This window comes from Chiloscyllium punctatum, chromosome 19 (genome assembly GCF_047496795.1).
Source record: "Chiloscyllium punctatum isolate Juve2018m chromosome 19, sChiPun1.3, whole genome shotgun sequence".
NCBI lineage: Eukaryota > Metazoa > Chordata > Chondrichthyes > Orectolobiformes > Hemiscylliidae > Chiloscyllium > Chiloscyllium punctatum.
This window is the reverse complement of record NC_092757.1, coordinates 58,220,384-58,244,764: the sequence shown is the minus strand read 5'-3', so window position 1 is coordinate 58,244,764 and position 24,381 is coordinate 58,220,384. Positions and strand designations below refer to the sequence as shown.

General features: G+C 40.4%; 1 protein-coding gene across 5 annotated transcripts in view; it reads left to right on the top strand.

Annotated features, from left to right (window-relative positions):
- The window catches only part of mks1 (MKS transition zone complex subunit 1), a 67,253-nt gene that overhangs the window by 28,039 nt on the left and 14,833 nt on the right, over nucleotides 1–24,381 (top strand). For all 5 annotated transcript variants that reach the window (XM_072589453.1, XM_072589452.1, XM_072589451.1 and 2 more), the window contains 4 exons: nucleotides 205–247; nucleotides 3,587–3,649; nucleotides 9,192–9,262; nucleotides 18,711–18,780. In XM_072589453.1, coding sequence (XP_072445554.1) covers nucleotides 205–247; nucleotides 3,587–3,649; nucleotides 9,192–9,262; nucleotides 18,711–18,780 — 247 coding nt within the window. The remainder of the gene's footprint in view (nucleotides 1–204; nucleotides 248–3,586; nucleotides 3,650–9,191; nucleotides 9,263–18,710; nucleotides 18,781–24,381) is intronic.

Here is a 24,381-nt window from a genome sequence, read left to right as displayed (position 1 = left end):
ACCTAGATATTATAACCACAGACTGACATCTTGATTGACTATGATGTATCAAATTCGAACACCACACTTTTTTTCTCACAGTCTATGATTTCTTTTTGATCAAATTGAAATGGAATGGTGAACAGATGGTTGATGTGTGTAATGAAGGTGTTTGAATTGTGATTGACTTCAGTTTTGAAATTCATTCCATTCTAATTCTTGCAGCCTCCCATTGGTACTCTTCAGTTGTTTGTGAATGGAGAAATTGGTAAGTTTGTTATGGCATTGCTTTTAAAAACCTAGACGTTCTTACTAGCAAAGACCAAATCGCATAAACCTTCAGAAGCCACAAGAAATAATGGATCATGTTGGCACTATTTAAATACATCCCCTGGTGGGGCAGTACTAAGCAATGCAAATCAATAAGTTTCTGGGCTGACCCACAGTGGATAAACATATGAAAGATGAACAGCAGGAGAAGATTTGCTGGTCTATCATATCTGCCCTATACGGCCACAATTCTCCAAACATTGCTATTTGCAACATTGCCAGCGGTCATGTAATAACCGAGGGAGAATCAAATCTGAAAAATTCTCTTGGACTATCTAAGGTAATCACTACTAGTCTAGATGAACATCCATTGTCTGAATTCATTATCTGTTTGAATTAATTATTTTACTTTTTATATTCTGTGATTTCCACCCTGATCAAGATCTAGTCCAGATCTCTTTTTAAGATCAATGGATCTGTGCCCACTCATGAACATGAACTAGTTTTATTGGTGTACTGTCCTCAGAGTGGTACAGCATGGTAACAGTCCCCTTGGTCCAACCTGTTCATGCCGATCAGCTATCCTAAATGAAACTAGTCCCATTTGCTAGCATTTGACCCATATCCTTCTAAGCCCTTCCTATTTATGTACCCATTCAGATGCCTTTTGAATGTTGTAATTGTACCTGCCTCCACCACTTCCTCAGGCAGCTCATTCCGTACATGCACCACTCTGAAAACGTTGCTCCTTAAGTCCCTTTTAAATATTTCCCTTCTTACCTTAAATGTGTGCCTTCTAGTTTTGGACTCTCCTACTCTTGGGGAAAAAGATCTTGTCTATTTACCCCTTATGATTTTATAAACCTCTATCAGGTCACCCCACAGCCTCTGCTCCAGGGAAAATAGCCCTAGCCCATTCAGCCTCTCCCTATAACTCAAAACCTCCAACCTCGGCAACATTCTTGTAAATCTTTTCTGAATCCTTTCATATTTAACAACATGTTTCCTGTAGCAGAGAGACCAGAATTGCACACAGTATTTCAAAAGTGGCTTCACCAATGTTCTGTACAGCCACAACATGAGACCCAATTCCTATACTGACCAATAAAAGCAGCGTACTGAAAACCACCTTCACTACCCTATCTACCTGCGACTCCATCTTCATGGAACTACGAAGTTGCACCCCAGGGTCTCTTTGTTCTGCAACCCTCCCAGCACTGGACTGTTAAGTGTTTAAGTCCTGCCCTGATTTGTCTTACCAAAATGTAACACATCATATTTATCTAAATTAAACTCCATCTGCCACTCATCACCCATCTGATCAAGGTCCCAGTGTATTCTGAGATAATCATTTACTTGTCCGCTACCCCACCAACTTTGGTGTCATCTACAAACTTATTAATCGTTCTTCCCATGTGCACATCCAAATCCTTTGTATAAATGACAAAGCAGTGGACTCAACATAGATACTTGCAGCACACGGCTTCTAGTCTGAAAAACAATCTTGCATCACCACCGTCCATCTCCTACCTTTGAGACAATTTTGGATTCAAATGGAAAGGAAAGAAAAAGCTCCTGACTTACTCATTCAAAATTTGATTGCATGATCCCAGTCTTCTAGGCCTTTATAGTTTTAAACAGTCACCTGTTTTAATTGTGTTCTGACGAAGGGTCACTGGACCTGCTTTCTCTCCATAGATGCTGCCAGAACTGCTGAGTTTCTCCACCTGTTTCTATTTTTGTTCCAGTTTCTGCCCATCACCCTAATATGGGAATCTCTTGTCCAAACAAACTGCAAAGCCTTAATGCTGATTTTTCCCTTGCATCCAGTATCATTCATCATGTAAGGATATCAGAGCTTTGTCCTCATATAATTCTTTTGTCAACAAAAATCTGTATGTAATACTGATTCACTTTGGCAATGCAACCTAATGTTACATTTGCTTTGGATATATTTTTATAGTATGATAATGAATCTTAAAATTATGTGCAATTATACGAAGATCTCTTGCGTTCTCAACCAACCTTTAGTCCTTTTATATTGTAGATATAAATATATTTGGCGTCTTGTCTACATGCATACCATTACCTTTGTCTGAAGTAAATGTCATTTGCCAGATAAGACTCAGTTCTCCATCAGATCAAGATTCAATTGCAGCCGTTTATTCCCATTTAGAGTCTCAGCACTGATCAATAGCTGGTCATGACCAGAGCAATGGTGAGGTGTACTGGAAAACATCAGTGTCTGACAGTGGAGGAGAAAAGCCAGTCAGGATTTCTGTTACTGATCAGTATATTGATATCAGTATATCAGTTCTGTTGCTGATAAATATTCAACTTGTACGCACTAAATAGTCTGCAAAATTCATTGTGCAGTGTCTAAGGGCACAGTATGAGGCAATTGTACTAGTTGGATTTTGTATTCCTAGCTTAGAATGCTGCACCTGGTTTGTTGAGTGTGTGATGGGACTAATTAAAATAATTTTAATTTGAATTGGATCATCAGTCATCACACAGTTGTTAAGTACTTTGACAGGGTAACTGTCCTCTCTATAGGATGATTTGACCATTACTGCCCAGATATGAAGTGGTAATCATCAGTAAATCCTTGTAGCCCCCTAGGGATTCAGCATAGTGCCCAACAGCATGCTGTCACAGTCAGTTGATATGTGGTGTTTCATAACGACTAAAATCTATAATCTCAAATTTTATTTTATGATGTGGGACTTTTATTAGCTCTAAAATGGCAGTAATCCCAATGTATCCTATGATGCATTAGTAAATCTTTAAATAAACAGATAATGCAGACTGATTTTTTTCATTTCCCATTTGGATCTCCTTCTCTTTGGTCAAGGTGAATCATTAGCCACGTCCTCCCAGCCCATTTTCTCTGTGGTCCCTGTTATGATAAAAAACAAAAGTTCTTATGTATCTGCAGACAAGCTTTCTAAACATTGCATGACTCATCTGTCTGCAACATCACAGTACAGTAAGTGCAAGTGCAATTTTTTTTCCAAAGATGTTGCTTTACTGAGATTTCAGATAATAACAGTGAAAAGTCTGGCTGTAACCTTGGGTAGCTGCAGAGTAAGTATTCACAAATGATGGGAGGTGAACATTGCTGCTAATTCCTGATACTCAGCAATAGTTGAATACTAGAGGAATGGGAAATCTTGACTGGGAGTCTAAAACAAAGTGGTCACAAATGGATTTTCTCGTAGACTTTGCACTATATGCCTTATAAGTTTGGGTATACTCCATGAAGGAACTAGATATTTTTGTAGTGTTGGGCCAGATTCAGTGTTTGATTTGGCTGATTTTACTTTTGATCTTTCAGTGTCAGCTCAGGGTTTTGAATATGACAATCTGTATGTACAGTTTCTCCTTGAACTTCCAGACAGTAAGTATATTATTATTTCTTCTAAGTGTGCATGTGCATAGGCGATAGTATGTAGCTTTAGCTTTTGCACACTCGTATGTTACTTTGCCCCTCCGCCCGTAATTTCTCCTTTTCCTTCACTCTCTTGGTCTCGTGTTAATAAGTTATTCAACATGATGTGTCAAGTGAAATTTCCACTGGCTAATGCTCCACTGTGCATCCACCTAAGTGAGTAAAAGAAGATTCCTATTGGTTACCACTCTCTAATTGTCCTGCCAGCCTGAATGAAGAAGGGTTTGTAACAGCTTTGTCCTCCCCTCCTGAACCACCCATGTGATTGAAGGATGAGCTATACAGGCTTCCCTTTTCTTGTTGAACTGGTGTGAAGAACAATGGAGCAGTTCAGGTACAGGTTATCTTTTTACCTGCTCAACTTCATTTCTTAAATTTTGTTTGTTTATTTCCCCAATGAATAAGAATTGACAATTTTTTAAAACTTTTCCTCAGTCCAAAGATGTGCAGGCCAAGTGAATTGGCCAGGCTAAATTGCCCATAGTGTTAGGTGCATTAGTCAGAGGGAAGTGGGTTACTCTTCGGAGTGTCGGTGTGGACTGGTTGGGTCGAAGGACCTGTTTCCACAATGTAGGGAATCTAGTCTAACCTAATAATTTGTATTTCTGATACCTTGAATTGCTGTGCAACAATTCTAATCCAACGTATAGAATCTCTGCTTTTGTCAGAGCTCCACCTTGATTTATTTCTCAGCAATCTCATACATCACCTGGTCTATTCGTTTATACTGGCAAATTTCCTGCGACTTTGTTTGCAGTGTATGTGAGGAAACACTCGCCTTATTAAGGACGGAAACATTTTGGTGTCCAACTTAACTGTTATTTTGCTACTGAAGTGGAGTTTCTGTAGAAGATTACCAGATTAACTTCTGTTAAAGGTTGTGAGGTGTATGTGTGGAAAATAACCATATCGTAGAAAAAAGGAAATAATTGGCTTGCATTCAAAGGGGCTCAGAACGCATCCAAAATACTTCAGAGGCAGTCAAGTATTCAAGAGACTTCCACGGTTGGCAAAGAGATAAATAATAGATAATCTGAATTGGGTGGAGTCAGATAAAGCATAGAATTTGACCAGGATACCAAGGGTGCTGCCCAGTTCGAATAGTGCAATGGGAGCATTTACGTCCATTACTAATGTCATCCCAGTTTAATTTGTCATTTGAAAGACAGTGCCTGCAAAAGTACAACACTCTTTGTTCTGCTCATAAGTGTCAGATTTAGTTGCATGCTGAAGTCTAGAGTTATAACTAAGCCAAGCCTAATCCGGCATTGGTTTAGAAGTTAGTTGCTACAGAGGTTCTGAGATATTCACTGCTTGCACATGTCTGGCTTCCCTCCAAAGGTCAGAAGAAACCAATAGGAAACTCCTTATTTTAATAAGTGATTGCTTTGTACTATGGTAGGTACAACTTAATATTAGAGTCAAGATTAGAGTGGTGCTGGAAAAGCGCAGCAGGTGCTTATTCCTGATGAAGGGCTTTTGCCCAAAACGTCGATATTCCTGCTCCTGAGATGCTACCTGACCTGTTGTGCTTTTCCAGCACCACTCTAATCTTGACTCTAATCTCCAGCATCTGCAATACCTTCTTTTGCCTACCACTTAATATTATTAAGTGGATATTAATATTATTATGGATATCCATATTATTATGGATATTAATATTAATATCCATCTGTATTAACAGATCTCCTGTAGAGTTGCTTGCGGTGAATCTAAAGGCATGCTTTTCTTTTGCTGTGTAACAATATATTGCCAAATCTAAAATTTATGCTAATTTAGTTGAAAATGTTTTTATTATTTAACTTTGTAAAATATTGCAGAAGGATTCATAGATTTTTGAGATCAAATTGTGTTTCAATTGCTGAAGATATTGAAACAGCATTCCTGATCATTATATATTTTTATCTATTTAGTAAAGTTTATGTCTTTGCTTTTTTATTGAAACCCAGAATTCAGTAATGGGGAACTTAATTAATTGACAGAGAAGTGGGGAAAATACATAATAATCATGATATATGGAGAATTTGGGAAGAACCTAGAAGCAGTGAAAGGAGGGTGGCCTGGTGTATCTGGAAGAAGGAATATAACGAAGGGGATGTTTAAAAGTTAAGTGTAACTTTTCATCATTTCTTTGAACTTTTCTTTAATTTTCTTTACAGCACTGACTCATCAACACAGATCTGGGAAAGTTACCAGAGTTATTTAAAGCTTTTAGTGTGCTCATACAAATATGCAAAGTAGGAGAAGAGGTTAGCCAATTGGCCCCTTGAGCCTTTTCCATTATTCAATAAGATCATTGCTGATCTGATACTGCATATTCCTGCCTATCTCTGGTAATCTTTCACCCCCTTTCTTGCTTATCCAGAATCTATTAATGTCTATTTTATAAACATTTTAAGAATTCCTTAATCATTGCCTTTCAAGGAAGAGAGTTCCAAAGATTACTGACCCTCATTGAGAGAGAATTTGTCTTTACCTCTATCTCAAATAGGCCATCCCTTATTTTCAAGTACCCCTAATTATAGATTCTCCCATAATGAAAAGAACACCCTTTTCATATTCACTCTGTCAAGACACCTAATAATTTTGAATGTTACAATCAAATCCCCTTTTATTCTTGAAAACTCCAGTAAGTCCAACCTGTCCAACATTTCTTTACAAGGAAGGTGTCCATTTCAAGTGGTAAAATTTCCTTAAACTGCTTCCAATGCATTAACATTTTTCTCTAAATATGGAGGCCAATCTGTGCACAGTACTGCAGACATGGTCTCTCAAATGTCCTGAATAACTGAAGCATAACATCCCTACTTTTATATTTCATTCACTTGACAATAAATTATAACATTATATTAGCTTTCCTAATTACTTGCTGTATCTACATGTTTACCTTTTTGTGACTCATACACTGTGACACCCAGATCCATCTGTATTTGAGTTCTGCAATGTCTCATCATTTAGATAGTATGCTTCTATTTTATTCTTCCTGTCAAAATGGAAATTTCAGATTTTCCCACATGATACTTGTATTTTGCCACTCACTAGCTATACGCTTTGTAGTATCCTAATGTGCTTTCCATAACTTACTTTAACATTTGTGTCACCAAGAAATTTGGCGATCAAATCTTTGATCCTTTCGTCTAAGCCTTTATGTAAATTGAGGCCTCAGCACCAGACCTTGTGACACACCACATCTTACCAACCAGAAAGTTATCCATTTATTGTTAACTTGCCAGTCTTCTGTCCATACCAAATGATACCCCTGCACCATGAGCTTTTATTTTCCCCTATAATCTTTGACATGACACCTGATCAAATGCTTTCTCAAAGCCTAAATACATTACATCCTTTTTGTCCACAGCAAGTTATATCTTCAAAAAACTAATAAATTGTATAAATGTGATGTTGACTCTGCCCATAACCTGACTTTTCTTAAGTGATCTGCTCTAATGTCTTTATTAATAGCTGATAATGTCGTTTTTGTGACAAATGTTAAGTTAACTGGCTTGTGGCTTCCAACTTTGCTTCCCTCAATTTTTGAATTAAGGAATTATACTTGTTATTTTCCAATTTAATGGAATCTTCCTTGTAATTACAAATATTGTTAAATTGTACAAATTACAAAATCAAATTATAAAATTATAAGCTGTAATTATAAACACATTTTTGTGCTTTATATCCTTAACAACAGTGGAACCAATATTGAATACTTTTAAGGCAGAAGTTGATAGATCCTTGATTAATAAAAGGGAGTGCAAGGTTATTGGCAATAGGCCAGAATAAGGAATAATCAGATTCAGTCATGATCTTTAGAGTGGTGGGGCAGGCTTGAAAGGCTCAATGGCTTTCACTTGTTCCTAATTCACTTATTGTATAAGCTTACTAAAATCTGTAATAACTCAGGAAAACTTCTGAGATTTGAATTTGTGAATCAGTGCTATAAAAATTTAAAGGAAAGGGCCAGTTTGATAAAGACTCAAAATAGTTTCTAGATACTCCCTCACATTATTCTAGATTCCTTTCTACTCTATGCTCCTATGTCATCCTCCTTTCTCTGCCTCCAGGTTCTCTCCACACTCCAAGCCAAAAGCTGTTTTCAGCAAATTTTTAGGAAAGAGTATTAATTTGTATTTACTTAGCACCATTCATGTTACTAAACATCCCAAGACAGTCCACAAGACTGTTATCAAACAAGTTTTGAACTACATCTTGTAAGATACTAAGGCGGTTGAGCAACTGTTGTTTTAAGACGCATATTAAAGGAGGCAAGAGAGGCAGCGTAGTCTAGGGAGGGAATGCAAAAGTTTAGGACATAGTGGCTGAAGGCATGGTCATCAGTAGTCCAGCAACTAAACTTGGGTTGCTCAAGAGATCAGAATTCGAGAGATGCAGATATATTCTAGAGTTGAGGAGCTGGAAGTGATTGCAAAGGCATGGAGGGGAAAGACTATTGTGGGATTTGAAAAGAAGCTTGAGTATTTAAAAATGCAGGCATTGCATGGTGAAGAGCTCATGTAGGTCACAGAAGTCCTGGGTGAATGGGGCTTATTGCAGGCGAGGACATGGTCCAAAAACTTTGGATGAAAGGAAATACAGGTACGCAATCCTTTATCCGAAAACCTTGGGCCAGTTGTTTTTCAGATTTAGGAATTTTTTGGTTTTCAGATTTCAGAATAAAAGATATTTTCACAGTGAATTTTTAAAAAACTTACCGAATAGCAAACCCACGTGTGACTATTACGAGTGCTGAGACACAATTGATGCCTGCCAGTGCTGGGCCACGCCGCCACATCACACCTGAGTGATGTGGTTTGAGTGGGTGTGGAGATGGGTCACCTGTTCGCATGCCAAACAACCTTGATATGCAGAAAAAAATCTTCATGAGAAAAACTTCAAATTTCGGAGCTTTTTGAATTTCAAACTTTCAGATAAAGGATTGTGTACCTGTACATGCTTTGTGCAAAGCTTATAATGTACTATGTGCAGCTACTAGATGTTTTAATGATTTGGATATGGTTTGTTCAACATGGTGCACAACTATACAGTTTCAAAATATTTATAGGGTAGGTGCAGAGAGATTGTGGGAAAGTCGAGAACCTGAGGCATAATCTCAAAGTAAAGTATTGCCTGTTTAAGACCGAGGTAAGGAGAAATTTCTTTTGTGAGAGTACAAAATTTGTGGAATTATTTACTGCCGAGGAAGTGGAGAGGCTGATCTTTAAGAATATTCAAGGCTGAGAGAGACTAAATTTTGAACAGCATGGGAATCTAGGGTTCTGGTGAAAGGTGGGAAAGTACAGTTGAGGGTTATCAGATCAATCATGATCTCATTGAATGGTACAGCAAACTCAATGGGCCAAATGGCCTACAATCGGTTGTTTTCTATCTGTCCCTTTGTGATTGTAATTTTGGTTCAGTGACCATGCAGTATGTGACACATCTGGTGTATGGTACTAACAAAGCTTAAATAATTATTTTATTTTTTAATGTCTAGACTGGTTCTGTTCTTCAAGACAGCAGTTGTCTGGAGTGACACAGACCTGTTCTACCAAGGTCGAGGGCCGGGTAAGGACATTACAAGAGCAATGTTTGAATTTTGTTAATCAAATTACAAATAGAGTTAAGATGATCAGTGAATACTGAAGTCCGTGTGTTGTGGGCATTGCTGATAAAACTAACAGTTATTGCCTACTTCTAAATGCCTTTAAGGAGGTGGTGGTGGTGGTGAGCCACCTCTTCTAACAACCTGGTGTCGGTACACCTACTGTGCAGTTAGAAAGGAGGTCCAATGAATTTGAAGGAATAAACATTATCTGTGGAACTCAGGAATATGTGACTTGCTGGTGAAGTTGTGGTTTGTGGTGTTCCTGTGTGTCTGTTGCCTTGCTTTCCAGCTGATAGAAGTTTGGAAGTTGCTATTACAGGGGGCTTGACAAATAACTGCTACTGTGTGGTGATAATGGATGAAATGATTATATAAGATAGTGGAGGAGGATCAAGAAGTCATATGTCGCTGTTGAACATCTTGTGCTGCTGGGGTTGTGCCTATTCAGGCAAGTGGGGAGTGTTCATTCCATTGCAGTAATGACTTCTGCATTACATATAATGAAAAGTCTATAGGGAGTGAAGCCTAACAAGCTCTCATGGTTTGTCCAGTTGAATTTCTGATCTGTGGTGATCCTTGATGGCTGTGATGGTGGATTCTGTGATAATTCAGTGTTGTTGAATTGCAAAGAGGGGGTTAGCTTGACTTTTGATGATTGGCACAGTAAGGCACGATTAACCTGTCACTTATGAATCAAAACCTGAATGTGCTGTACAGCTGCAACATGACATTCCAACTCCTATACACATTGCGCTGACCAATGAAGCTATGCATGCCAAATGCCTGCTTCACCACTCTGTCTATCTGTGACTCCACTTTCAAGAAGCTATGCACCTGCAGCTGTAGATCTTCATACAAGAACACTCTCCAGGGCCCTACCATTAAATTTAGAAGTCCGCCTTGGTTTGTCTTGCCAAAGTGCAGCACCTTACATTTATCTAAATTAAGCTTCATTAAACACTACTCAACCCATTGGCCCATCTGATCAAGGTACTCTGAGATCACCTTTACTTTCCACTACACCACCAATTTTGGTGTCATCTGTAAATTTACTAACCATACCTCCTATATTGACATCCAAATCAGTTATATAAATGACGAAAAGCAGTGAAGATGGCACTGATCCTTGTAGCCCACCGCTGGTCACAAGCCTCCAGCCTGAAAAAGAACCCTCCAGCGCCACCCTCAAGCCATTTTGCATCCATTTGGCTAGCTCTCCCTGGATTCCATGTGATCTAACCTTGCTAACCAATCTACCATGCAGAGCCTTTTCTGTATAGACGTCTACTGTTCTGCCTACATCAGTCTTCTTTGTCACCTTCAAAAATCTCAGTTTTTTTAAAGTATAATCGCTGTTGAAATGTAGGTAATTTTACTCTCAATTTCACAGCAGCATTTCATAAACAGCAATGTGACAGTGAGTGTGTAATCTGAGTGATTTTTGTTTGAAGGCTAAATATTGGTCTAAGCTAGAGTTGTCAGCCCTGGCTCAATGGATAGCCCCCTCGCTTCTGAGTCAGAGGTTGTGAGTTCAGGCTCTACTGCAGCAATTTGGGTGCAACATACAAGATAGCATTCAAGGCTAAACTGCCAGAAGGGTCTTTCTTGGTTGAGACATTGAACTGGGAACTGTCTGTTGTATCAGGTCTATGTTAATGATCCATGTCACTGATTTAAAGAAGTGTCTTGGTCAATAATTATCCCAGCAATAGCAGACCTGTTGAGCTGGCTCTGCCATTTATTTTGTTTTGTGGCTGTTCTATGTGTTTTGAATTTCACATTCCTATCTAACTCTGAATAGCCTTTTATTCTCTTGCCTAACAAGAATCTACTTAGATATGCCTTAAAAAATATTTAATTACTCTTCCCTCACCACTTTGAGGCAGAATTCCAAAGTCACATAACCCTATGCAAGAAAAAGATTCTGCTCATCTCTGTTCTGAAAGGGTGATTTCTAATTTTAAAACATTGCCCTCTAGCTTTGGCTGACCAACAAGAGGAAACATTCTTTTCACAGCCAATTGTCAAGATCATTTGAGATAATACACATTTCATGAAGTCACACCTCACTCTTCTAAACTCGAGTAAAAGCAAGTATTGGTTTGATTTATTATTGTCACATGTACTGTGAAACAATGTAAAGTATGATGTAAAGCAAATCATACCTTACAAAAATACATCAGGGTTATGAAATAGAATGCAGAAAATAGTTACAGCTACGGAGAAGGTGCAGAGAAAGATCAATTCTAATATATGAGAGGTCCGGTCAAAAGCCTCGTGTCTCCAATCAATCCTAATAAGGCAAAACTATCAATCCAGTAAATCTCCTCTGGACCACCTCCAATGCTTCCTTAAATAAGGAGATCAAAACTACACATGGTATTCAAGATGTAGTCTCACCAGTGCCCTCTATAACTGAATCATTGTCTCCTTATTTTTAGGTACATCTTGGCATAAAAAAAAGTACCCTTCAATCATACGGGATGAATGTAGATTTCTCCAGCTTCCTCATTTACCCTTCCCCCTTCCCCCCCCCCCCCCCCCCCCCCCACCTTATCTCAGTCCCAACCCCCAGATTCAGCACCGCCCTCTTGACCTGCAATCTTCATCCCGACCTCTCCGCCCCCACCCCCTCTCCGGCCTATCACCCTCACCCTCATCTCCTTCCACCTATCGTATTCCCAGCACCCCTCCCCCAAATTCCCTCCCCCCTACCTTTTATCACAGCCTGCTTGGCACACCAGCCTCATTCCTGAAGAAGGACTTATGCCCGAAATGTTGATTCTGCTGCTTCTCAGATGCTGTCTGGCCTGCTGTGTTTTTTCAACATTTTTCAACTCTGGTCCCCAGCATCTGCAGTCCTCACTTTCCCATTTCCCAAAAGTATCCCATTTGCCTTCTTGATAATGTGCTACAATTGCAAACTATTGTTTGTGACTCGAACACCTAAGTCTGATTTCAGCTCCAAATTCACCAGCTATACTCTATTTAAGAAACACTCTGCTTTTCTCAATTTTTTTTGTCAATATGAATAACTTCACACTTTCCCATATTATACTCCTTCTGCCAGAGTTTTGCCTACTCACTCAACCTACCTATATTCATCTGCAAACTTCTTAGTAGTCTTCACAACATACTGTCTGAATTCTTTTGGGTCATCTGTGAATTTAGCTACCATGTCATTGCTTCCTTCATGTAAGTCTTTGATTCAAAAGGTAAAAAGTCGATCATTCAGCTCAGAACCCTACTGGACTCCATGTTTCATATTCTACTGTAAGACAAAGATGGACTTATATTTATTCTCTTTTCCCTCTATGCTAAAATGTTAAACCTTACATGGTGAACTTTTATTTTCTGCAGTAATCTTTAATGTGGCCTTTTATCAATTGCCTTCTGCAAATCCAAGTGCAGTATATCTGCCAGTTTCCCTTTATCCATACAGCATATTACCTCTCCAAAGAGCTCCAATAAATGGGTTAAAGGTTGTTACCCATTGATAAAATCATGCTGACTCCTCTTAATTCCCTTGTGTCGCCATAATTTCTTTAATGATTAATTGTAACATCTTTCTCAAAAGTTTGTCTTATTAGGATAGGTTGGACATGCTGAGTTTGTTTCTACTGAAGTTTAGAAGAGTGAGGGTGACTTCATTGAAGTATGTAATACTTTGAATGATCTTAACAGACATCAAGCTGACTGGCACGTAGTTCCCTGTTTTTGCCTCTTGAACACTTAGGTTTGCCCATTCCAGTCTAATGGAGTCTTCCTGAATCAAGGGAATTTTGGAAAATTAGCACCAACGCATCATTTACCTCATTCACAACCTCTTTTATGACCTTAGAATGAAGTCAACTTGGGCCCAGAGACTTGTCAGCCTGCATCTTCTTCAAAGTTAAAAATCACGCAACACCAGGTTATAGTCCAACAGGCTTAATTGGAAGCGTCGCTCCCTTCATCAGGTGGTAGTGGAGGGCTCAATCCTAACACAGAGTTTTTTGCAAAAATTTGCAGTGTGATGTAACTGAAATTATACATTGAAGAATTGATTGGCTGTTAAGCCTTTCATCTGTTAGAATACAGTGATAGTTTCACTTCTTACATGTGTAAATGACAAAACCTTTTTTTAAAAAGATGCAGACCAACACCGGCATCTCCAAGTCATGCATCTTCTTCAGTTTGCTTAGTACTACTTCCCTCAAGATTGTAGTTTCATTAAGTTCCTCTCTCCTACCTCCTGATTTACATTCTCAGGTTAGCTGTTAACAATGGTGATAGCTAGACAATATGTTGAAGGTGTTGGCCCCCTGTGTTCTCTGTCTGTGCCATGATGTTTAGATTGATTCTAATCTAAAAAGTGAGATAACGGAGCTTTACATGAAATCATGCAGTTTTTGAGCAAAGTACAATGTCACCCTGCAAGTACAAATTCACCCCACAAAATATATGTGTGTGTAGTGCAATGGTGGTCACCTGTAATGTGACATGAACCCAAGGTCCCGGTTGGCTGAGTCACATGAGTACCTGTCATCTATAAGGTGGGAGGTGTCCCCACACGTGATGGTGGTATCTATGTCCACATTCTGACACGTCTTGCAGCGCCTACCGTGACAGGGTTGTATAAGACCATAAGACATAGGAGTGGAAGTAAGGCCATTCGGCCCATCGAGTCCACTCCGCCATTCAATCATGGCTGATGCGCATTTCAACTCCACTTGCCAGCGTTCTCCCCGTAGCCCTTAATTCCTCTAGACAACAAGAACCTATCAATCTCGGCCTTGAAGACATTTAGCGTCCCGGCTTCCACTGCACTCCGTGGCAATGAATTCCACAGGCCCACCACTCTCTGGCTGAAGAAATGTCTCCGCATTTCCGTTCTGAAATGACCCCCTCTAATTCTAAGGCTGTGTCCACGGGTCCTAGTCTCCTCGCCTAACAGAAACAATTTTCTAGCATCCACCTTTTCAAAGCCATGTATTATTTTGTACGTCTCTATTAGATCTCCCCTTAATCTTCTAAACTCCAACGAATACAATCCCAGTATCCTCAGCCGTTCCTCATATGCCAGACCTGTCATTCCAGGGATCATCCGTGTGAATCTCCGCTGGACACTTTCCAGTGCCAGTATGTCCTTCCTGAGGTGTGGGGACCAAAACTGGACACAGTACTCCAAATGGGGCCTAACCAGAGCTTTATAAAGTCTTAGTAGTACATCTCTGCTTTTATATTCCAACCCTCTTGAGATAAGAGACAACATTGCATTCGCTTTCTTAATCACAGACTCAACCTGCATGTTTACCTTTAGAGAATCCTCGACTAGCACTCCCAGATCCCTTTGTGCTTTGGCTTTATTAAGTTTCTCACCATTTAGAAAGTAGTCCATTCCTATATTCTTTTTGCCAAAGTGCAAGACCTCGCACTTGCTCACGTTAAATTCCATCAGCCATTTCCTGGACCACTCTCCCAACCTGTCTAGATCCTTCTGTAGCCTCCCCACTTCCTCAGTACTACCTGCCTGTCTACCTAACTTTGTATCATCGGCAAACTTCGCTAGAATGCCCCCGGTTCCCTCATCCAAATCATTAATATATAATGCGAACAGCTGTGGCCCCAGCACCGAACCCTGCGGGACACCGCTCGTCACCGGCTGCCATTCTGAAAAAGAACCTTTTATCCCAACTCTCTGCCTTCTGTTAGATAGCCAATCCTCAATCCATCCCAGCAGCTCACCTCGAACACCATGGGCCCTCACCTTGCTCAGCAGTCTCCCGTGTGGCACCTTATCAAAGGCCTTTTGAAAGTCCAGATAGACCACATCCACTGGGTTCCCCTGGTCTAACCTACTTGTTACCTCTTCAAAAAATTCCAACAGGTTTGTCAGGCATGACCTCCCTTTACTAAATCCATGTTGACTTGTTCTAATCAGACTCTGCTCTTCCAAGAATTTAGAAACCTCATCCTTAATGATGGATTCTAGAATTTTACCAACAACCGAGGTTAAGCTGATTGGCCTATAATTTTCCAGTTGGAGTTGTCCTGAGAGCCAGGCAGCTTGCTATGAACAACGATCTGTTTGAGGTTTGGCGGTTGTTTAAAGGCAAGTAGTGGAGGTGTGGGAAGGTCTTGGTGAGGTGCTCATCCTCATTGATAATGTGTTGCAGGTCACGAAGAACATGGCGTAGTTTTTAAGCTCCTGGGATGTACTGAACAACGAAGGTACCCTGTTGGTTGCAGCGCGTGTCTGTCTCCTGAGGAGGTGATTACAGTTCTTTGCTGTGGCACGTTGGAACTGGCGGTCGTGAGTTGGGCATCGTATCCCGTTCTTGTGAAGGCATCCCTGAGTACTTCCAGGTGTCTGTCACGTTCCTCCTCATCTGAGCAGATCCGGTGTATGCGTAGGGCTTGTCCATAGGGAATGGCTGTTTTAATATGTTTTGGGTGGAAGCTGGAGAAGTGTAGCATTGTAAGGTTGTCTGTGGATGCGTGGGGACACCTCCCACCTTGTACATGGCAGGTACTCATGTGACTCAGCCAACGTTGTCTATCTTATACTTTGATTGGGATGACTGGGCACCGCACAATAATCAACAGACAGGAGTGTTCCCTCCTAGTTGGGGAACACTTCATTGGTCCAGGACATTCGATCTCGGACCTTCGGGTGACCATCCTCCAAGGCGGACTTCGGGACAGGCAGCAGAGGAAAGTGGCCGAGCAGAGGCTGATAGCCAAGTTCAGTACCCGTAGGGAGGGCCTCAACCGGGACCTTGGGTTCATGTCACATTACAGGTGACCATCATTGCACTATACACACACACAGATACTCCTACACACACACACTCTCTCTCTTACACACAAGCACTCCTATACACACATACACACAGACACACATATACACAGACATGCACAGACACCCACACACTCCCGCACCCCCTTAAGACACTCTGCACTCATTACACACACACACATATGCTTTCTCACACTCTCAACACCCAACCCAGACAGACACACACACACACACACACACACACACAGACAAAGACCCACATGCACACATGTATTTTGTGGGGTGAATTTATATTTGCAGGGTGACATTGTACTTTGCTCAAAAACTGCATGAATTTATGTAAAACTCTGTTATCTTACTTTTTAGATTAGAATCAATCCAAACATCATGGCATAGACAGAGAACACAGGGGGCTAACACCTTCAACATATTGTCCAGCTATCGCCATTGTTAACAGCTAACCTGACAATGCAACTTTTTTTAAAAAGGTTTTGTGATTTATACATGAAAGAAGTGAAACTGTCATGGTATTCTAACAGATGAAAGGCTTAACAGACAATCAGTTTTTCAATGTATAATTTCAGTTACATCACACTAAATTTTTGCTATGCATTCTGTGTGTTAGGATTGAGCCCTCCACTACCACCGATGAAGGAGTGACTCTCCGAAAGCTAGTGTGTTTCCAATTAAACCTGTTGGACTATAACCTGTTGTTGTGTGATTTTTAACTTTGTACACCCCAGTCCAACACCGGCATCTCCAAGTCCTGCATCTTCTTCAGTTTGCTTAGTACTACTTCCCTCAAGATTGTAGTTTCATTAAGTTCCTCTCTCCTACCTCCTGATTTTAGCTATTACTGGAATTTTTTTGTGTCTTCACAAGTTAAGCAAAACCTTGTTCCCTTCTTGTACCATTTCCTTATTATCCATTTTTAACTCCCCATTCTTGTTCGCTAGAGGACCAATACTATTTATTTATACTTTCTTTTTGTTTTAAAATAGCTGTTGAAACTCTTACTATCTATTTTAATATTCCTAACTAGCCTCTTGTCATTCTCTAATTGCTTTCTCTCGATGAACTTTTGTAAATCTTTGCCATTCTTTATATTGTAATCATTTATTTGACCTGCCACTCATTTTTGTGAAGTTATATGCTTTTTTCCCTAAGTTTGATGCTTTCTCTAATTTTCTGAACAAAATCACTAAAAATATGTATTTGTTATTACATTGCTGTTTGTGGGAGTATGCTGTTAGCAGATTGGTTGCTACAATTCCTGCATTACCACAATGAATACTCTTCAAAAAACCCCATTGGTTTTGAAGAGTTCTTAGACATCTGAAGGTAATGAAACTTTTTTCTTAATTTTTAGAACTCCAGGTTTCCTCTCCTCTTCAAATAGTATCATTATCTATTCATTCTCTCTCATTGATGGTGTTTTAATAACTCTTCTGTAAGTTGTCATTTGCAATCCTCACAACCACGCTGGATTGTCAGTCTCAATTCCACTCAGGTACTTGGTGTAGGACTTAAATCCACAAACACCATTGAAATTTTGTGGGAAAACGTATACTTTATGTTCAGAACTAGGTTTGCCTATGGGATTATTTCTTCCAAAGTATCTTGCTTCTAGTAATGATGATGTGATTGAGTTGCCCAGAACAGAAATAATAGTAAAAGGATCAACAAGAATTGATTAAAGGTTGTGTCGATTATATGTCTCTGATCTCAACAAGAGATTTAGTTTTCTTTTATTTTAGAATAATCTAGCTGCAAGAAATCTATTTTTTTTTTGAGCAATTCTGTTAGCTGGTTGAAAGCTTTTCAACCTCTTGTTAACTTAGGACTCCTAACCTTAAATTGGACTTCTATGATTCCCAAGACTGGGAAGAGAAGGATTGAAGTAGAGACTTAAAAAATATTAAAACCAATAAGTCCTGAATCAAGGTGATCATGTTTAAGACACCTGTCCTGCACAGCGAGCTTGCAATAGTCAGATGTTTGGAGGTGATTTTAAGCAACAAACTCACTAGATGTAAGTGCATGAACCCAAGATATTTCACCTCATCTATGAATCTTTGAAATAGTACTTAGTAGAGAATCTTGCAATTTTTGATAAGCTTCTGACTTGAATCACTGAAAGTGTAAACCAAATTGATTTAAAATGTTGAATTCAATTTGGTTTAAAGTACAAGTATCTGTTTATTGTATTTTTAATATTTTTAATGTAACTGACTGCAAGTAAATTGAAGTTATTGTATTCATATTCTGTCATATTTTAAACCAGGCAGCTGGTGGCTTCATTCTTTCAGTAAATCTCTGGGTTTTTGGATTTAACAAGTGAAGACTTTACTGGGTTCTACTGCAATTTTAACACTTCTATTTCGAGATTCCACTGGCAGGATACTGCTAGTGAGGCACAGCTGAAAGTGTAAAACAGTTTTTAAAAGCACATACACAAGTGCCATAATCCACAGATTTAAGGGAACTGTTTTGGAATAAGATTCCAGTGTACTTCAGTTTTAGCAGAAAATCTTGGGTACTGAAAGGTTAAAGCAAACCAGTGCTTAAAGCATTGAACATCAACGCTGAAGAGCGCTCTGTCTAATTTCTGTTATTATTTTAAATAGGAGAATGTGGCCTATTTTTCATATCCTTTCAACTTTGAAATGACCTTAAGAAGTGAGGATCAGCCTGAGGGTGAGTTTCCAATTTCTTTTTTGAAGCCAGAAGCCCCTCTGAATTATATAGGATCTCAGAAACTCCACCAGTGGAAGTATCCTAATTTGTTTGAGAAATTAAGGTTTTTCCTCTATCTGTAGAATCACAAATGCCAAACAATATGCTTTGTACACAGATACCGAAGCTCTCTGCTTTCTTTTCTGGTCCCAGTCCAACTATTTCTTTCCCAGTTCTCAATGCATTCTTCCCATAATCTAAGCACCCGAGATAATGATCTTTAAGCTTCTATTGCTATTACAAAATTGCCGTGTGTAAAGAGCTTTGGTCGCGGAATAGCTGGTCTTTGCATTTTCTTGTATGGGAATGACAGGGATTGGGTGCAAACTGGGAGAGTGGGGATCAGCTTTTGTTCGTAGCTTTTATTTTACTGGGCCTTGTAATAATGGGGACCAGGTGGTAGTGATGGAAAACTTAGTAAATGAACACAAGTCTGGAATTGAAAGCTAGGATCAGTAACTATTACGAGGGGGCATAGCTTTAAATTAAGGGGTGGTAGGTATAGGACAGATGTTAGGGATAGATTCTTTACTCAGCGAGTCGTAAGTTCATGGAATGCCCTGCCAGTAGCAGTGGTGGACTCTCCCTCTTTATGGGCATTTAAACGGGCATTGGATAGGCATATGGAGGATAGTGGGCTAGTGTAGGTTAGGTGGGCTTGGATCGGCGCAACATCGAGGGCCAAAGGGCCTGTACTGCGCTGTATTTTTCTATGTTCTATGTAACCATATAATCATCTGGTTTATTAATGTCACTTGGAGGGTTCATTGTGCCATCCTCATCTGATCTGCACCCACATGGCTCCAGACCTACAGCAAAGTCTGTATTTCAGCTGTCTTATGAAATGGCTGCATTCCTGATGAAGGGCTTTTACCCGAAACATCGATTTTACTGCTCCTCGGATGCTGCCTGAACTGCTGTGCCTTTCTAGCACCTCTAATCCAGAATCTGGTTTCCAGCATCTGCAGTCATTGTTTTTACCCTTATGAAATGGCCCAGCAAGCCACTCATGTACCAAACTGATTCAGAAAAGTCAACAAGAAATAAAAAGGGACAGGCTACCTGGCATCCAATTAGGCCTGGGAAAAAAACAATGACAAATGCAATCATGTCAACCTACAAAGACAAATCAAGGAACAGTCTGATGGAAACATGCTTAAGAAATCATACATTTCAGCTAATTGCACCATCACCAATTGAGGAAGTAACAAGCAGATTACATCAAGGTGAACCAGTGGATGTTATCTACCTGTACTTCAAAAAGACCTTTGACAAGGTGGCACAGAGGAGGGTAGATGCTGGCATGGATCGAACCTTAGCTGTCTGGCAGAAAGCAGAGAATGGGGATAAAAGGGTCCTTTTCAGGGTGGCAGCTGGTAACAAGTGATGTTCCGCAATGCTCAGTGTTGAGACCACAACTTTTCACTTTATACATTGATGATCTAGATGAAGAAACTGAGGGCATTCTGGCTAAGTTTGTAGACAATACAAAGGTAGACAGAGGGACAGGTAGCATTGAGGAGGCTGCAGAAGAATTTGGATAAGTTAGGAGAGTGGCAGATGGAGTACGACATGGGAAAGTGTGAGGTCATGCAGTTTGGTAGGAAGCACAGAGGCATGGACTATTTTCTAAATCGGAAGAAAATTCAGAAGTCTGAAGAGCAAAGAGACTTGGGAGTTCTACTCCAGGATTCTCTCAAAGTAAACTTGCAGGTTGTGTCAGTCATTAGGAAGGCAAATGCAATTATGATACTTATTTTGAGAGACTTGAATATAAAAGCAGGGATGTATTTCTGAGGCTCTATAAGGCTCTGGTCAGACCACATTTGGAGTATTGTGCACAGGTTTGGGCCCTATATCTCAGGGAGGATGTACTGGTCTTGGAGCATGTTCGGAGGAGATTCACAAGAATGGTCCCAGGAATGAACAGCTTAATAATTGAGGAATGTTTGAGGACTCTGGGTCTATACTTGATGGAGTTTAGAAGGATGAGGGGGATCTAATTGAAACATACAGAATACTGAATGGCCTGGAGATTGGGAGTGGATATTGGGAAGATGTTTCCATTGGTAGAAGAGACTAGGACCCAAGGGCACAGCCTTAGAGTAAAGGGAACACCTTTTAGAATGGAGATAAGGAGAAACTTCTTCAGCCAGAGAGTAGTGTATCTGTGGAATTCACTGCCACAGAGGCTGTGGAGGCCAGGTCATTGAGTATATTCAAGATGAGCTAGATAGGTTCTTGATTGTAAAGGGGATCAAGGGTTATGGGGAGAAAGCGGGAGAATGGGGTTGAGAAACATATTAGCCATGATTGAATGGCAGAGCAGACTCAATGAGTTGAATGCCCTGATTTCTGCTCCTATGTCTTATGGTCTCATAAACAAGCGAAACAATCCAAAATCAAATAAATTGTACCCAAGTTCTGCAGACCTGCCACATCCATTTGTGAATGCTGGTGGACAATTAATTAACTAACGTAAGAAAGCATCTCCAAAAGCAGACTCGTGGTGGTGGCAAAGTCGAGTTTGAGTCGGTGCTGTACCCAGTTACATTGCTGGCACATGCATTGGTGTGGTTAGTTGAACACTCATAGTGGTGAGATTGTCGGTGGAAATGAGGTGGCGCTGAAGAAAGGTGACTTTTGTTCCAGTGGCGACATGAAGGGGGCTCCTGCCTGACCACCAGGCCCAGGGCCTGTGGTGGAGCACTTAACAAGAAGGGCTGTAAATGTTGTTGTTATTTTTTTCATTTTCCTGCCTTTATATTTTATATTGTGGTTTATTTTTCTGTATTTTAAGATGGTGCTGGTGAGTGGTGACACTACAACACAACACTTTTCATTGTACCTTGTAATAAAATACATATGACAATAATTAAATGAAATAATGGACTCTAACATTTTCCCCACTGTTGATGTCAGGCTAACTGGTCTATAATTCCCTGTTTTCACTCCACCTCCTTTTTCAATTAGTGGGGTTATATTACTCACCCTCCAATCCATGGAATCTTGAAAGATGACCATCAGGGAATATCGTGTTTCTGGGGCACTTTCTTAAGCACCGTGGAGATTATTGGGTCCTGGAGAATTATCGGATTTTGATCCGATCAATTTCCCCAACACTATTTCCCTATGAATGTTGATTTTCTTCAGTTTCCCCCTTTCTCACTAGACCCTGTGTTCCTCTACATTTTTGGGAGGTTATTTGTGTCCTCCTTTTTGAAGACAGACCAAGTATAGACATAATTGGTTCACCATCTCTTTTATCCCCATTGTAACATCCCCTCTTTTTGACTGTAGGGGGCTACCTTTGTCATCTTTTTCTCTTCACTCATAACTGCTGAATTCCTGAGGTGAGTGACTCCCCTTGATATCAAAGTAATATTTGATGATGTATGGCATCAAGGAACCATAACACAATTTAAGGCAGTCGTAATGGAGAAAAACTCTCCATTACTTGGAGCCATACCTGATACAAAGTAAACTGGCATGGTGATTGGTGGCCACTCATCTCATCCCTGAGGCATTGCTGCAGGAGTTCAAGGTAGTGTTCAATGCCCAACCATCTTCAAGGACTTGATCCTCCTTCCATCATATGGTCAGAAATGGGAATGTTTGCTGATGACTGGACAATCAGTCACGACCTCTACCACCTCAAAGTACAAGGGCAGCCGATGCATGGGAACACCACCACTGCTTGCAAGTCCCTTCCAAGCTACACACTACCTGATTTGGAATTATATCAGAGTCAAAATCTCAGAATTCCCTTCCTAATAGCACTGGGAGTCCCCACACCAGATGGACTTCAGCAATTCAGGAGTGTGGCTCATTGCCACTTCCTGCAATGAATAATTAGGGATGGTTAATGTATATTGGCTTTGCTAATGATGCTCAAATCCTAGAAAGTATTTATAAAATTACTTTGTGCTTCCCTCATGATAAACTTCCTCTCAGCAGGCATGATCATAATCAGGGAGGGTTAGATATGCCTCAACAGTCATCCTAGGCTGGACTATCCAATAACTCATTTTGAAACTTGCTGCGTTAATTGTTCTCTATACCAGAGTGTTAACCACAATGCGTTCAGAGTAACACAGGTAGCGCTCTATTAACCAATATGAAATGAATGAGAGTAACCAACTGAACAAATCTTGATTAGATTTTCTTTCCCTGTCATAGAGTCATAGAGATGTACAGCGTGGAAACAGACCCTTCGGTCCAACCTGTCCCTGCCGACCAGATATCCCAACCCAATCTAGGCCCACCTGCTAGCACCCGGCCCATATCCCTCCAAACCCTTCCTATTCAGTCAGTTCTCTCTTTTTTTGTCTCCTACTGCCTTACAATTTCACAAGGCCTGAAGTAATGCTATACCTTATCCAAACTGCTTTTATTTGAACATGATATAATCATGCAAACATTGGAGTTTGTCATTTTGACAGAGCTCTCTTTTCAATGTATTTTCCCTACATCCTTATTAGACAATAGACAATAGATGCAGGAGTAGGCCATTCTGCCCTTCGAGCCTGCACCGCCATTCAATATGATCATGGCTGATCATTCCTAATTAGTATCCTGTTCCAGCCTTATCTCCATACCCCTTGACTCCACTATCTTTAAGAGCTCTATCCAATTCTTTCTTAAAAGAATCCAGAGACTGGGCCTCCACTGCCCTCTGGGGCAGAGCATTCCACACAGCCACCACTCTCTGTGTGAAGTAGTTTCTCCTCATCTCTGTCCTAAATGGTCTACCCCGTATTTTTAAGTTGTGTCCTCTGGTTCGGCACTCCCCCATCAACGGAAATATGTTCCCTCCTGCCAGAGTGTCCAGTCCTTTCATAAGCCTATACGTTTCAATCAGATCCCCTCTCAGTCTTCTAAACTCAAGGGTATACAAGCCCAGTCGCTTCAGTCTTTCCGTGTAAGGCAATCCTGCCATTCCAGGAATTGACCTCGTGAACCTACGCTGCACTCCCTCAATAGCCAGAATGTCTTTCCTCAAATTTGGAGACCAGAACTGTACACAGTACTCCAGGTGTGGTCTCACCAGGGCCCTGTACAGCTGCAGAAGCACCTCTTTGCTTCTATACTCAATCCCTCTTGTTATGAAGGCCAGCATGCTATTAGCCTTCTTCACGACCTGCTGTACCTGCATGCTTGCCTTCATTGACTGGTGGACAAGAACACCCAGATCTCTCTGAACAGCCCCTTTACCTAATTTGATACCATTGAGGTAGTAATCTGCCTTCCTGTTCTTGCCACCAAAGTGGATAACCAGACATTTATCCACATTAAACTGCATCTGCCATGCATCTGCCCACTCACCTAACTTGTCCAGGTCACCCTGTAATCCCCTAACATCCTCATCACATTTCACCCTACCACCTAGCTTTGTGTCATCAGCAAATTTGCTAATGTTATTGCTGATACCATCTTCTATATCATTTACATATATTGTAAAAAGCTGCGGTCCCAGCACGGATCCCTGCGGTACCCCACTGGTCACTGCCTGCCATTTCGAAATGGAGCCGTTAATCACTACCCTTTGTTTCCTGTTAGCCA